The following is a 16,866-nucleotide window of genomic DNA, read 5'->3' as shown; positions in this document are numbered from 1 at the left end:
GATTCTGTCTATAGAAAACACCAATCTCTATAAATCATTGTCTTACCTTGGAAACATAGCAAGGGTTAATAGAGAATTTCAGTTGCCAGAGGCTCCATCAACAAGGAAAAAACTGAACCAATCACACATATATATGAAACTACATATTAGGAACTCAGATATGTCTGAAAAAGCAAAGCAGGACAAAACAGCCACCCACCCTCCCTTCCCCCTCCTTCAGAGGCTTCAGAAGAGTGTAATATACTCCCAGTAATCAGCCAGAACAGGCTTCAGCTGATAGCACAGTGRGGAAAATACTAACAGTACTTTGCAGTACAAACTACCTGCAGGTTTTCACATGTATTTATCAATTACAGATTCTCTGACTGCCTCTGGACAGAGCAAATCAGGAATATGATGCTAGACCTTTGAAAAATTCTGCATGCATCTCTTACCAGAACCAAGTGACTAACAGAAAAGGAGCTGCAGGTAGTCAGAAAAATCATGAGAAAAATTGTTCGGCATTGATCCAGACTGGCATTGTCCAGAATAGTCTGCACATTGTGACAGCTAGTCTAGGGTGGCTTAATTCAGTTGATGAGATTCACAAAAAGCTGAGAGAGAGAGTTCTAAGGACTATGGAACTCACTAGTTAAAACATTCATTTGGGATGTAACAGGACTTGAAGATACACAGCAGAGGGCAACCTGTCTAGTCAGTTCTGCAAACACTGGGAATCTGGACCCCCAAAACTCAAGGGGCTCATTTTGGAAATGGTAGAGTGAAGAACTGACATGCTTGCCTCCAATTTTTCCTTAGCACAAGCTGTATTTTAACAGAACAAGCTGTTAATCAGATGCAGAAGTTCAACTCTGCTATGTTATGAAGTAATTTTGTAACCACAGGCAATCACCTAGAGTTAGGTATTTGAAAGTACTTAAATATACAGCTCTCAGTCATTTCTCTTAAGACAGATGATAGTAGGCTCTTTAGTGATTGAAAAGGAAAGGGATCTCCCATGACTTTCATTTTCACCTCTTGGTTCCAAAGTAGCTGCTACAGTCTTAACTTTAAGGCCTCAGCAAGTATTTGTGGTGACTGATATACCTCAACCCAGACCGGAGTTTGTTTTTCAAACACAGTTGATGTAATTAGCATGTATTGACTAATGAGGTGAAACTTAAGGGGCTTGTCTGAGGCAGTAAGGGACTTGCTGTAAAGATTCCCCCTACTAGCAAGGTTATTTATTGACAGAGAATAGCTGTCCCCTTTGGCTTTTCTGKGGGTATATTTGGAGGACAGTATAACACAGGGACAACTGAGACAATGCAATATCTGATCCTTTCAGCTATGTTCCTAGTACTCTTAGAGCTCAGTACTCTTTCTCTGATATTTTATCTTTTGAAAGGAAGGGAAATATATTAAGAGAACTGCAGTGTAATATTAATTCCTTTTTGTTCCACTCTTTCAGCCAGAGACTGAAAGTAGGGGGAGCTTCTAACTATCCGTAATTGTAAGGGGAGGGAGGTTACAGCACATGGCCAGATGCCAGTCTGAGAGTAAAGCAATGAAAACCAGATATTGTAGTAGTTATTCCAATTAGGTATAAAGGTGATAGCAGCTAATGGGAAATGCTGTTAGGATGTAAGTCAGGCAGCTGTGAATTCTCAAGTATAGTCCTAGATCTTGCACTTGAGCAAGTTGTTCTTCCTATTCTAGTATCTCAGTAGAAGTGTTGGTTAAACAATTACCTGTATGTGAAATAAGTAGCCAGAGTTTTACTTGGTAGTGCTGTAATGGAGAGCTGCTATTTGCCTGCCAAGTGCTGTTTTCTCCAAAAAGGTGATTTCGTCATAAATAAATGTACTACTGGAAATGCCTTGGTGAATCCATTTTTAATCGGAAAGATGTGATCTGTTTTCCTCGCTACATCTTCTTTCTTTTTCCATCTCCTTTCAGAACATACCAGAGACTAAATATAAGCTATCCACCAAACTGAAACAACCAGTGAAAGGAGGTGACACCCTCCAGGCTGCTAGGAATGGATGATCTTGCATTATTTTGTTAAGTAGCAGATGGACACTTGCGCAAAGATTTGGACCACATTTGCTGATGAAGTCACTGCTTAAAAGCATCTACTATGTTGACCTCTTCACTATAGGCAGGGGCAAAACTTTGGGGAAACTTTTGAAGTTTTCCTGCCAGCCTGCCTATGGCAGCTGGGGTTGTATAAAATAAGAGTAAAGCCTCTTTAGAGTGCTCCTGACATCTGTACAGTATCTGGCACATGCTTCCTTACCTATTGGGAATGAGAAGAAAAAGTATACTGCACATATGAAATGTCTAGGTCGTGTTACAACAGGGGAACAAAGGCAAGAGGGAGATATCTGTACATCAGTGAGGAATAGATAAGAACAGTGCAAAGAAAGCAGGCAGGTTGGAGTATAGCCAGATGATGAGTTCCCTCCTATCAGACTAGTGTGTGGAGCAGCCAGAAGTATTTGGATGCTTGTTGTGCACTTGGCAGTACCATCAGGAAGTTTCAGGTGCAAACAAACAAGAAAGAAGAACGGACAAACGAGCAATGAAGATAGAAAGTTAAATTATCTTCACCTAGTTACAAGGTAATGCCCTTGGGTCTCCCCAGGCATAAAATTTATGTAAGAGAWGTTGGAAGCCGTTGAGCTGAACTGAGCAAAGTTTGAGATCTGGAGTGAGCTCTGTGCATCTTCTCAATGATATTTGCATATGGGAGTTCAGCAGAAGTGAAAGAGGTGCATACGGTACAAAGCCTGGCTCGCTGGTAAGAATAAGGCAAAGTAAAGCTGCAAAATGTCTACRTGGCAAACTGTAACTCAGCCTGGTTAGTTGGATTTATTTCCATATGTACTAAAAAAGAGCAATAGTAAACATTTAAAATTAGAATGAGGTGAATGGAATCTGCTGACACATTTGATATTTACTGAACTGTATCCTCAAAGAACTCAAGGGAAAAGGAATCGTGAGGCCAGGCAAGAAGACAGCTAGCACTCRGCACAAACAGCAATCTGTTGCTACTCTGAGAAGCTGGGGTGTTGACATAGGCTAGATGCCCTAACTTTCTCCATTCTGGTCTAGCCAAAGGCGGGACTAACGTAGTCTAGTGCCGAAGACCAACCGAGCATTTACTGTTGGCTGGGTGAATTCAGAAAGTGTTTATTCACCAGGTCCCTGGCACCATTATGCCACTATATTGGAAGAAATTAGCCAAAGCAGAAGCTGGTATTTGGGGACAATAGCCAGGTATTTGAGTTTTGTTCGTGGGTACATGTCTGAAGGGTGCAGTGRGTGAGTTGAAATGCTCTCTGAAACCATCAGGATGTTAAATGTAGATAAATGAACATGGGACAATGAGGCTGATACTGAATGRGAGGAAACAGCTGCTCCCTAGTGCATGACCACAAGTGAAGCAGATGTTTTCGAGACAGAGATGTGAAACAAAAGGATAGATGTCCCTCTTGCCTGCCTCCACAAAGTAGCATCCAATTGAAATCTAAGCATGAATGAAACAGTATTTTCTTTCACTGGCAAGAGTTTGCATTGAAAGATGACACAAGCAAAGCAGAATGCATGGATTACTGTCTTCAGAGACATCTCCGTTTGTGTTGGCAATATGTAACAGAGAAGAGGTAGTAAGAGGAATTACCCATAGTCATGTTCTTGGACCCAAAACACAAACAAGAATGAGATTTGCGGAGCTGCCATGATCTGATATACAAACATGCTGATTTATTCCAGCTAGCTGTAAAAGTATGGTTGGAGGCAAGCTTTTCAACTGTGGAAATGTTGATCGAGGAGCTCATGGCATCACTGGCCTAATTCTGTAATGGGTCTTAGAATTCTGGGAAATTACAAATACTGAAAACTGAGAATGCTAAGCCACTATGAATAAAAAGGCAAGTCTGATGACTGAAGCAGACCTGAATGCATATTTATAATTGAAGCTGCTTTTTCAAGGAAAATGCTGTTTGAATGTGTTTTAAAAGGGATTGGTTTCAACCCATGCTGTAAACAAAGCAGAAATGAAAYGCCAGCATGTTTTTGGCACCCTTGGTACAGCACACTGAGCTTTGCTTAAAAAACTTTCAAAATATGTTTGTGTTAAATAAAACATAAGTTAAAATGGGAATTTAGTATTTTCCTTTTATTATGAATATAAATTGCTATGAAAACGTTTTCTTTCTGGGAAGTTTTGATATCTTTTTGTGCTATTTTCTCGCTGTTTCGAGGTCAGCAGAGAAAAAAAAAAAAATAGGATTGCCTCTGAACTGGACACCTGGTTCTTTGTGATTCTGTATGGATAACTACARGCTCATTTCTGGATTGAATTCAAGTAATGGAAAAGGCAGTATGGAATTCCACCCAATGGAATTTCACAGTAGCAGAATAATTAATTAACAACCAGTGAACATGGCTCTATAGAGGCAGACTTTCCCAAATGACCCTTTTCCTTCAGCACTATTGGCAGTGTGGCTATTAACTGTAGATGCACAGGAATGGTAGTGCTTTGTAAGCATAACATTATGCATACACAGTAACATTGCGTCTGTTCTTCTTCAGTTAACCTGTAGATCTCAAAAGAAGAGAACTTCTCAGTGAGGATGATGTTTCTAATGGGAGTCGGTGTCTTCATGGCTGACCTGGAGATAAATAAAACATTGTTTGCTAATAACGGTGGCAGATGGCGCAAAAATTGTGTATCACCACTATTTCCCACTTCACTGAGCATACAACGTGATCTGGATTGCTTGATGAAACGGTTCCAAGAAGATACAGTACAAAATAGCACAAARCCATATACAACCCTGCTGATGAAGCGTCGGGGTGCACCCTCAACCATGACACCTGCTTGGAAAAGGTGTTGGAGTGGACAAGTAATGAAATCCAATTTCCCACTGAGATGTGGTGGCACAAACAAAAGAATCRATGGGAAGTAGTGAGCAGCCGAGGGTTAGTAACTCCACTTCCTTGCACTGCCCAGGTGACAGGAGCAATCTTTCTGCCACTCATGTTCTGAAAATGATGCTGAAAAGTTAAATAATGAAGAAAAGAAACAAAAACACTTAGAAAACTTGAGAAAAAAAGCTCTYTCATGAGCAAAGGCTTGCTGAATGACTTGGCAACTGCTTGTAAATATCCTCACAGGGGAAAACCCCTGGGAAGTCTCTTTACTGCATCAGAGAAAGGTAAAGCAACAACTCTGTCTGGAAGCTAAAACCAAGCAAAACAAAGATCAAGCAAGATTTTTAGGATGTGGCTATTCACTGGAACAAAGTATTGATGGGTTTGAAAACTCCTTGATGTTTTCAAATCAAGATCAAATGATTTTGTGGAAGTATGCATTAACAAAGTACAATTCACTATATTAATTAAAGGCATACCGGTGTAAAGGTAGTGTCCCCTGTGCTYGCATTACCCTGTTTGATCTTATGAGGAATTACACAAATTTTACAACATAGTTTATAGAAAAATATGACTTTGTCTTGTTAATATCTTTAGGATGGGTGGTACATTTACTATGTCTTTTTGGAGTCATAGCCTCTCCACGGTGTGATCAGTAATGCTATCATCTAGCATGAACCCTGAAGCATACAATATCAAACCTACAGCTTTTCTGCATCCCTGGACACCAGACTGGGTGGCCTGGTGATGAGCAGGGGCATGTACCTCTCAGGCTGCAGTTCCATGCTACAGGTGCACCCTTCCCGTGTACCCTGATGTGATCTCCATTTGACTGTTTGGCCTGGCTTTCAGATGTAATCTCATGCTATTAACTGGAGTATTGACTACCAGCCTTTGCAGAGCCTGGGTTTGTAGTGGATCAAAAGTAGAAGAAAATAAATACATAGAGCTTACATGGTATTAAGGACTTGAAGCATRTATTTTTTTTTTTCCTATTTCTGGCATCTGTTGGTTCCTTCATGGTCTTGTCATCATTTGGGAAAATGTCTGATATAAACACACTCAGATCAGATGCTCCAAGATTGGTATCTAGTTTGATGAATGAGCTCAAAATTCTTCTTAATGTTAGAAATAAAATTTGCTTTAAGTTCTTGACGGTTAGTGATTCATCTGTATTTCAGATATGGGAACTGTCTCATTACTGGCATGTCCAGTGGAACTTGCAAGGGAGAGACCTCCCGGGCATCAGAGCTTTGCAGTCACTAAAGTAAAGATAAATTGAAGTTCAGTGAGACTGCCTGACTTGCCTACCTTCCCTTAGCTAACTCCATTCAGTGCCTTCATGATGGCTCCAGCCTTCCATATATTATAAACATCTAGACAAAGATGATATATTGTACAAATAAGTCTGCACATTAGGACCTGGTTTCTTTGTACTGCAGCATGCCATAGGTAGGAGGTACAAGGTTACTGGAATGTGGTCTTCCATTAGGATTTAGTGGAAAATTTCCATATATACTAAATCTACTCACCCCTGAACAAGTCTCCTGAGAGGAATATAAAAGGCAAAGGGGGTAGTAAATACTGTGCTGAGACTGGTAACTTTGGATATAATTGTATTTTTGTATGCAATTGACATAAATATGTTAAAAAAAAAGGCAAAATGGGAACCTCTTTTTATACCTCTTGCAGCAAGAAGCAGCCTAAATATAGCTCCAAATACATATGTACCAGAGAAGAGAGCAGTGACTATAGTCCATCTGCACCAGTCAATCTTATACGAGAGATGAACAGATTTAACTGATTCTTGCAGAGCAGCATTTGAGCCCTGTGCAATGAATCTATTCTGGTCCTAACGCAGTACTTAGTTCTGATGCAAAACTTGTTTACTTGGAGATATTTCTAACCAATATGTTTAAGATGAGAGAGCAATACATCTGAAACTGGCTCCAAGATTTAGTATCTGTGTCCCTGCAGACACACCTCATTTAGTATAGCATGCCTTCAGGCTCTGGGAGCTTGGTCTCTGGGAGCAAAGGCCCATAGCTGTGCACACACTGAAATTTGTCTTCTCTCCATATTCATTATGAGAGCAACTAAAGCCTTGTGTCAGTTCTGAAGGTCCTAAAAGTGCCTTAGCTCTTTTGAAGCCATAGGAGTAGCAATGACCCTTACTAGTCTGCATTTGTTCTTTCTTGAAGACAGAGACCTTGTCCCAACAGATTGGAATTGGCCATTTTGTATGTCTATTACCAGCTTCACTTGATGATGTTAGCTTGATGTTAGCTGTATCTTCAGACTGCTGTAGCTGACTGAGTGAATAACATGGTCAAATAAGGACACAGTTTGCAAATAAACCTTGTAAAATGCCAGCAAATAACAAATATATTTGCTCAGGAGGATATTTGATTGCAAATTATTTGTATTTCTCGGCTTATGTTTTCAATTCTGCCAGGTTCATTGACAGCGATGTGACACATCCAGTTGTAGGAAACTGGAACTATTTAACCATTTAATGTTGGTAATTATTTCTTATAAAGCATTCTGCAATTTATCAGCTCACTTTCCAAACATCTCATTCCCCCCTCCTCCTATTTGATCACTCAGAATGAACACTTATGAAAAAACCTATTTGAGCCTTTTGAAGTGTGTCTGTCTGAAATCATAGAGAAATTCATACCTGAAGAGGCCTCTAGAATCTGAGYTTCTAAATTTTATGAGCTGCTAGATAGGGGTTTTTGTCTTTATTTTTTCAGATTGACTCAGCTCTGGGTTTTTCAGTTTATCTATTTTCTCAGCCTGATGCAGCAATGCTGTTAGGATTTAGCTCACAGAGACTGGTAACAAGAAAGTGATCAGCTGTGTTTGATCTCTGAAGGAAAGAGCAGAAAAAAATCTAAAGTATATTGCAGAAGAGGGCTGCTGAAGGAAGGGAAGTGATGTGTGAATTATAAATAGATTTCAGCACTATTAAAATGGGTGAAATATGGCCCCTTCTTTCCTCACAGCTCCAGCAATGTCACAAGGGCTGCACCTGTGGGCATGAAATAAGAGTCTGTTCGAGGGGCCACAGGCCCTGTACTTTGAGCACTTAGTTCATGTTGCCCAGGCAGGAATTACAAGAACTTGTGAAGAAGCAACCAGATTGATTAGAATGGCTAGGAAGGGTTTTTGTTGTTGTTGTTGTTGTTGTTTGTTTGTTTGTTTGTTTTTTCTCAAGGAAAGAAAATATATTTAGTATATTATCCACTATGATGTGTCTGAATGTCAGCTGAAGGTGGGTAGCTAACTCCCAGGATTACCATGTTCTCTGAGGGGGAGGAGAAAAGTTGTTATACAAAATGGAACAAGACAAATGAAGTTTTTATTCTGGGTGAACAGTGGGAAATACTGCCAACAGCAAGCTCAACTGATGGTGGAATAGCCACCCAAAGGAGACTGGTCGAAGGCTCTTGGGGTTATTTAATGAAGTGCAGTTAACTTAGGATCCCTCGGCTTCAGTACCTGAGGTTTTTTTTATGAGCATTTGAGGCCTTGCTTGTATCCCTGAGCTCATTGACTATGAATTCATCCTATGGGGAAGCAGGGTAGTGGATCAAGCCCAGGAGTGCTCTAAAAGCACTGGGAACAGAGGGGCACCTTGATCAGATTGGGCAAATCACCTCCCCAAGTGGTGTTTGGTGAACAAGRCTTCTGGCTCCAACATTTACCAGCTCGTAAGACTGTACATGTCACTTATAACAACAGCAGGTTAAAGAACTCAGTTTTATTTAGAGAGAAAGGACCTATTTTAAAAGTTTTGACCAAATTCTTTTAAACCACAGTGGTAAACCACAAATTCTTTTAATGCTCTGTCCTGCACAGCACCATCCTGCACTGGCAGGGGGCTCCTGTTGAACTCATTAGCAAAATTTCACTCTTTCCAAAATGCAGAGGTGCAGGCTTGCCAGCCTTACTCTTTTGCAGAGGTTACTACAAACGCACATTGCTTCTCCCCTCTGCGCCTCCCTCTCAATTTCCCGTTGGGGCACCTGCCCTCTACCCACGATTCCAGAAGCAAACCTGTGGCAAACACAACTGCAGCTGGTAAAAAGAAACAGCAGAGAAATACTCATGTTTTTTCAGCTCCACTTTGCAATTTAAATAAAGCAGAAGGACCCGACACGCATGAACCAGGAGCTCCCAGCCACTGCTCTGTATTTTATTCCATGTCCTGGGTTCAGATCACCAGCAGGGAGACACTCTGTGGTATCACTGCAGTCCTTCCAGATGCTCCTGAGGGCCTGAAGATGAATGATACAACATAGAAAGACACCAAGTCAGCCTGTGATATCATAARAACATCTTAGCCGAGGGCCCAGTGAATTTCTTTTGCAGGCCTAGCTTCTGCAGTGCTTTGAAACGCAGGCTGCAGCCCGCGGACTTGGCTAGAGGACGTAGAAGTCGTTGTTGTTCGATAAATCACTGTAATGGCAGAGGGCGAGAGCGGGGACTTGTGCGGGCAGGGGCTCTGGCTGACTCCTGTTCTGAACCCCCCGCGCCTCAGGCCTGCCTGAGCCCGGCTTGCAGAGGTGAGTCTCCCATCTGGACTCAGCCACAGCCTGATGTTTGCGCTGRAGTCTGCTGTCACCATTGCAATAGGTCACACAGCACTGGCAGGCCAAGAAGTGTTTGGCTCGGTGTTTGGCTTTTGACCTGGGGGCTGAGGCCGGCCCTCTGGGAGCAGCAGCTCCTGCTGCGGCGCCCGGCGTGTCGGGCTGCCCTTTCAAGCGGCTCCGTCGCCTCTGGATGGGGTCGAGGCTGATGTCGGACTGGGAGGAGCAGCTCTCGTTCCAGCCGGAGCCAGCGTTCAGGCTCCGCAGCGGCAGGGCGAGACGCAGTGCCTTCCAGAACTGGGAGCCGGACCTCTTCGACTTCTCCCCCTTCCAGGTGACGAAGGAGACGGACTCCTTCAGCTGGAGGATGCTGGGGTGGGTGCACTGCAGTGGTCTGTACTCTACCACAATGAGCTTAGTGGCAATGGCGTTCTGGCACATGATGCCGAGCTTGAACTCCAGCAGGCTGATGCTCTTCTCTGTCAAGTAATCGGGACTCAGGACCACRATCATCCTACGGCTCCTCTGAATGAAGTCGAAAACTGCTTCAGTGGTATCTATGAGTGCAAGAGCAGAGGGATTGGGGTGCACAAAAGCAAAGGAACAGGGAGAGAAAAGCCCAGGAAAGCTGTTTCACRGCATACCTGCACAGATCCTCCTTCCCAGAGAAGGGAAGTTGGTGGAAGCCCAGTGAATTTTGATTTGCCCACAGTCCTGACTGCAGGAGCAATACTAATATTTTTGTTTTGCAGTTGTTTTTTGAGAAGGCTGAAGTGGTAAATGAGAAACAGCAGCAACAGGATAGACAAGTGGTCTGGCCAGCACAGCACTATGGTTCCAGCTCTGTATGTTATCATCTCCTGCACAGACAAATGCAGGAGTTTCATAAAGGGCAGTTCAAGAACCACCTGCCACAGCTCTGGCAGCCCTTTGCACCAGGAAAACATAGTGAAGCAATCACATAACTGGGCTCCAGTTTGCACTAGCAAGGCTAAAAATCCACCTCCCTCCCTCTCATGCYGCTTATCCAGAAATGGAAGCATCCAAACTTAGAAATATGGAAATGTCAGCCTTAAACTTCTCCATCAGTTCCTCTAGCTGTAATGTGGGGTGAAAATACTGTCCTTCAAAGCATTTCTTATGGTTATTTGCAGTTTGTAAAGCACAGCAAGATGCTTAGCCGGAACGGTGCCAGGCAAGGACAGCATCTCTTTTATTATAAGCACTGAAAAGCAGCTAACCTGAAGGATGTCCTTGGACTTCTATCTACGACTTGTGATGCAGTAAGCGTATTGAAGGTGTTATGGCTAATGAGTGAGCAGTGCAAAAGATGGGAATTAATAGAACTGTGGCACTTAGCAAATTAACTCAGATTGATTAACAAAATGGTTGTGAAAACTTAAAGAACATGTAAAAGCTGCCCACTTGCTGAGGGCTTGTGCCTGGTACTGGGGGACCTGAGGACAAGGCGGTGTTCACCAGGACAGGGAGAACTGTTGGAGTGGGAGCTCTTGCAGACTCAGTGAGAAAACCCTCTTGTAGGAGATGGCTGTTTAAGAATTTTCTTGGGAGAGAAGAGCTGATTGCTGTTTCCATCTCCTTTTGCATTGCTAAAGACAGAGGGGATATTGCAGCAGCTTCCAGCTCTTTCATGCAATTTTGACCCCACTTTTGTTCACCTTATTTACTCTGAGGCTTTGGGGGCCATTCTATRCAGTGAGAAGGGTGAGAAAGAAGAGGAGAGCTCTTTAAAACTGCCAGCAGAACAGAGCTGCAATTCAGAGGGCTTCCACCCTGGCGTGTCGTCCTTGTTGGTACCTTGACACCAGCGAGAGCTGATACATGGGCAGATCACCACAAAAAATCTGTAAACCCTGTTTGATGCCCCATTTTGGAGACTCTCCTCACCCTCTACCAGTGTAACAGTGGTGTTTTATGTAATAAAAATACTGCTCCTTCCATGCAGTGCCTTTTATTCTTCCAGCACTTGACTGTTTCTATTTCCTTTTCTCACAGTGCAAAATGCACTGTGTTGCACCTGAAGGCATCTTATTTTAAAACTATACAAAGAAATGTTTTTTTCAAAGCCATTTGGCCAGTAGTAAAACTCATTGTCACTAGATTGCTTGGGAACCAAGGACTTGAGATAAAAAAAATTGTCTATTAGGAATATCCTAATGGAGAAAGTAAGGTACTGTTTGGTTGTTTAATGTAGTACTGGAATTTAAATAAAACTGTTTAGAGTATTTTTTTTCTTATATGCAAGCTTTTTTAGGGATTTTTCCCTGTCCAGGCATGAAAATATGGATTCATTGAAACCAAAAGTAAATGATAAAGTCAATTCTGTCAAAATCTTCACTTAAAGCTGTGAAACATTCTAACCACCCTATTTCAAAGGCACAAAGAATTGGCAGCAATCTGCCAATTTACTGAGTCCAGACCTCATACAAACCTTTCTATAACTGATTGGGATCTATTCTGAAATCAGCTAGGCTTTAACAGTTTGTAAAAGAAAAAGCTCCTTTGCTGGTTTGAAAGACCTTTCTTTTTGAAACTGAAATCACAGAATCACAGAAAAATGTACGCAGGAACAATCCTTGYGAGGTCACCTGTTTCACCCGCCTGCTCAAAAGAACAGATTAAATTAACGTGAATGACTCCAAAACTGTTGAAATGAAATGTTTCAGACTGAAATGACAATGACGGTTCTCTTTTATCATATTTTGAGTTTGCTACATTTTTAGAGACTCAGCATTTTTTCAGCCTAGAAAATATAAGAGGTACATTTCACTCCTGGGAAAGGGATGCCCTTAGACTTGGCTGACCAGGACAACTCAGGCTTACAATCAGATGTCCAGGGATTTGTCATAATCCCACCTCACATAGAATCTCAGGTGATCATTTCATGATGTGCAGGCAGGATGATTCCTCCCAGTAATACCAACAGACTAGGATGGGACAGGCAGGAATGACATTGCTGCGGTCTGGGTACCAACAAAGCTGGAAATTAGATACCCTTGGATTTCTGTCTTTCACTTAAAAAAAAAAAAAAAAAAAAGAGAGAGAGAGACTTCCATCTTTACCATACAATTTTCATGAAGGACTGGAAATTTTTGTTGCATTACTTGTGTCTGCCCTAATGCACCCTGGAGATAGAACAGAAGCATTTAAAAACCCTGCATCTGTCTCAGCCCAATAAAAGCTGTGGGGTTAAATCCACCGAGTGTCACAAGTCTCCATTAACTAATCTGATAGGAAGCAGTCAAGGGAAAAAATCAAGAAAATGGGTTAGAGGGGGAAAAAAATGAAGATGAATAAACCTTTTTTAGCCAACTACTTGTAAGGYGAGAGGAGAAGCAATATGTGCTGTGGTTAAGGCGGATTTCCAAGCGCTGTCCAAAACTCCAGCTATTTGCTTGGTCTCTYGCATTTTTCTACCCTGTGATTGCACATGTGAGTGTTTCCTGGGTCAGAGACTTTCTATGTGTGCATGTACAACTGCTGGGTGACATTTGGCTGCTGCATGCCTCCGCATTTCTGCCTTTGTGGACCAGGTGGCAGGAACAGTGTCTAAAGCTTGTGCTGGGTCTATGCAGCCAGTAAAATCCCACCCTCTAAGGAGATGTCGCCAGCTGATCTTGACGCATGGACTACATAGTCACCTTTCTCTGACATCCTTTCRCAGATGTGATGGTAGGGGGAACGATACTGATGAGAAATGCCCAAGGATTGAAATGCAAAAGTGAAAATGTTTTATTGAAAAGCAAAATAAAATAACACTGACACTTCACAGATCAAATAACACAAAGGTAAAAACATACAGAAAAGAGAAGGGAGAACTCTGGAACAGCTGTAAAACATCAAACAGCACAGAGGGAAATATCCATTCCAATTTGTGCAAGGCTGTTTCCCCGTGAAATAACAATGAGGAACTTTGTATGAGCTGCATATTGATAAATGTTAGGTTACAGCACAGAGACTCAAATGAGTCAGCTGAACTAGACAGACAGTGACAGGATCCTCTAATGGAAACCATGTGTGGCATAGGAAGTAATGGAAGGTTTATTAGAGGAGGCCTGCAGAGCTGCATTGCAGCCAACATTTGGGTTTGCCCCTGGTCTGGCAGCTCCCACTGAAGCCAGTGGTCAAGCTCCAGTCCGCTCCTTCCACACTACTCCCTTTGGACCTCTCATGCCCATTTTAGACCATCTCACCTCTTGCCTTGTGGCTGTTCTGCCAAGCTTTTGCTTCGCCTCTCTCGGTAATCCTGTTCTGGGGTTGCAATGGCACCAAAGGCCACTGCACTGTATGCCAGAGAAAGACTATGCCCATTATTTATTTAGAAAACTTTTAGAATAAACCCAGCAAAGTAGATGAGGGGGCTTTAATTTTCTAAATAATCAGACTTAGTAAAATATCAGCAGAAACTCTCTTGGTGCCACAGCCAAAAGTGAGAGGCAATGTGGTGAGGTCTAGGATGTTAATTGAATTTATGCATATTTCTGAGACAATTTTTTAGAAATCAAATTGGAATCTAACACAGTTCTGCTTTGGCCTCAGGGCCTTTCCTCTGCCTGCAGATCTGGCAGCTGCTTACAGAGATGCTGAGAACATGAACAAAAAGATGAAGCTGGGCAAAATAATGCAGTTGCAATGGCTTCACAAAGCTTAGCATATTTTTGGATGGTATCTCATACAAATGAAGCTTCACGGAGTGTGGGAATCTGCTCTGCCTTTCTGCAGAAGGAAGGCTCAACAACAGCAAAACTTTTAAGCACCTCTGAGCAGGTAAGAAGCTCCACTGCCTTTAGTGAAGCCGACTGCAATTTTTCACCTGCTTAAAACAAAGCTTAYTGGGGGGAGAGGGGGAGGGAGGGATGAAGAGGAAGGCGAGAAAGAAGGCTCTATTTGTTCCATGTTTTTACAGTACCTAGCCCAGTGGTGTGGTGGCTGGGGCCCCCAACTCCCCTGAATACAATTAGTAATAAGAAGATCATAAGGGTAAGGGGTCTTTGCTGACTCCAGGAGTCAGCCCCACACCTTTAAAGCTGGACTGCTTGCTGGGTCACCCACAAACCTCGCAGCCCACTTGAGTGAATAGTGCGTATACTCCGACTTGTAGTGCTTTTTTAATGCCATTATGGATGGCTACACCTCACTCACTGGACACCAGCAGAGTGAAAGCATGAGTCAGAGCTGACTCAAGAGCGATCATTATCTATAAAAACTCAACATGCACTTAGTGTGTGTAACACTGAATTCCGTAACTATGTGAGAAGGTCCTTACATAGGTAGTTACGGGAATATTGAGGCACCCCCAGAGTTTGTAGTATTATGTGAAAACATTGTGAACAACAGTACTAGCCAAGGCCCGCKGTGCTTTGGTCTGTCCTACAAGGGAAGCGACACTCCCCCTTTGTCTGCAAGGCCCGTCTGCAGGTGCATTAACATGCAGGCCCTTCCTGCGCCTGCTGCCTCCTATTTAAGCAAGGACTGGTACCCTGTGGCTGTTGTGAAAGGCTGCAGAACCTGAGACAGACCTTCATTCTGCAACTCTGGACTGAGAACAAGAGGAGCAGAGGTTTGCTCTGTAAAACTGAAGTAGGTTTAAACCCAAGCCCTGAATTACAAAAAACACGATGCTCATCACTCAGTTCAGATAAGTTTGTGGGGTCCCCTAGAAAGCTGGGCAGATATCTAGTGTTGTGCCGTGTCCTCAGCAACACTTTCCAYGATGCCTTCCCACTGGAACAGCACAGACAGAGCAGGGGTGTTCAGTAGTAAATTGGGGTTCCTTGCAGTGCTTGTGAAGTCCCTGAGTTTATTCTATGAATAAGCACCTCTTACACATGCTCCATGACCTCTGCTAACAAGAGATTCTCCTGGATTAAGAGCATTACAGCCCTGAAGGATCTGGGACACTCAGAAGACTGCAGAGTCCCAGAGACTGACCACTTATTAGTAGAAATGATATAATACAAATAGCACATAACAGAACTTCAAAAAACAAAAAGGTTTGCTTCTGTAACAGTCATTTCACACTGGCAAACTACCTGAATGCATCTGCTCYTACAGGAGTGTGCAAGGAGGCAATGAGGAGCCTTAAGAGTGTAGGGGTTGTAGTGTGCTTCCCCCACAGAAGCAGATATCTGCAATCCTGCAGGACTATGAGGCACGTGAAAGGCCCCACACTGCAGACACTGTTCAAACTGCCCCTCAGCCTCCTCAGTGGGGACCAGTGAACAGGAAGGAGTGAAGCTGCTTAGGAGAGGGAAAGAGCCCTGCCCAGGGATTTAAAGCGCGTCTAATAGAAGTTAGAGATAGAAGTACTGGCCTGTACAAATGCTATGCTATCACCAGGTACTGACTGCACCCCACCTACAGAGTCCAAATTCAGATCTTGAGCCTGGGACTTTTGTAGTTGATTAGAAGTTAGCATTTGCAAAAAGAAGGTGTGTGTGTCTTTGGTCAGGGCAGTAGGAAAGCTGCAGGGAAACACAACTGTCCTCTGAAATGCTCAAGACAGAGTCCTTCATGGTAAGCCCTGAGTTCTTTCCCACTCCCAGCCTAACTTGTGATTTTTTTTTTTCCTGATAGTGTCAAACATTTCTTAGGTAGAAATATGAAGGCTCTTGGCCATTGAGGCTTGAACTCCTGCTATTTTTTTTTACCGGCATTTCCACCTGCAGCTGCTTCCAGAACCTGCCCTTTGGAAATTTTGATTTCTCGCCTTTCCATTTAATGACAGTCAAGGCTGCCTTGGCCTGCTTCAGCTCCTTCACCTTGCTCTTCTTGATGGCTTTGTACTGCACTAGAATGACTTTGATGCTGCCCTTGGAAGCCATATTCTCTAGACCAGCCTTGAGCTCCAGCAGGGCCTGTGTCCCCTGCAAGACGTAGTTGGGGCTCAGGACAACAAGTAGTCGGCGGCTTTTCTGGATGAAGCTCAGGGTTTCATCTGTGACAACTGGGAGAAAGAAACATCAAGGTGGTTAGTGATGGCTGAGAACAGGCTACTGAGCTGCTAAGGTGATGCAAGGTACCTCTCAGAGGCCCTTGAGGGCCCTCTCCAGAGACTACACTGGTGCTTCCCAACACTGCAAGTGATCCTTGGTAGGGCCTCCTATGCCACAGCTAGTACTCACTGTCCCAGATGGTGAAATCTACTGCTCCTAGCCTGTCTGCCTATCTCTCCATGATATGTGGACAAGGTGCCTGAAGTAGCAGCATGTAAAAAACGTTGTACTCTGTGGCAGTGACACCATTCGATGCCATGAGGGTGCCAAGCAGCAAAGGTAGCTGCCTTGATAGGCTCAGATTTAGTTTCCTTCTACAGACAGTGGAAAAAGAG

The 16,866-nt window shown here is 43.1% G+C and overlaps 1 protein-coding gene across 4 annotated transcripts in view; it reads right to left on the bottom strand.

Annotated features, from left to right (window-relative positions):
• Positions 1–9,332: 9,332 nt before the first annotated feature.
• IL1RAP (interleukin 1 receptor accessory protein) overlaps positions 9,333–16,866 on the bottom strand; it is a 51,906-nt gene continuing 44,372 nt past the window's right edge. For 3 of the 4 annotated variants that reach the window (XM_085325173.1, XM_085325175.1, XM_085325174.1), the window contains one exon: positions 9,333–10,072. In XM_085325173.1, the coding sequence (XP_085181299.1) occupies positions 9,348–10,072 (725 nt within the window). In that variant the 3' untranslated portion in view covers positions 9,333–9,347. Of the gene's footprint in view, positions 10,073–13,299; positions 16,483–16,866 lie in introns of those variants that run through there. The other variant, XM_085325176.1, reaches the window with a different exon arrangement.

Source organism: Rhea americana, unplaced genomic scaffold, assembly GCF_003343005.1.
Source record: "Rhea americana isolate MKP2758 unplaced genomic scaffold, rheAme1 scaffold_96, whole genome shotgun sequence".
Classification (NCBI taxonomy): Eukaryota; Metazoa; Chordata; class Aves; order Rheiformes; family Rheidae; genus Rhea; species Rhea americana.
This window is presented reverse-complemented; position numbering and strand designations above follow the sequence as displayed.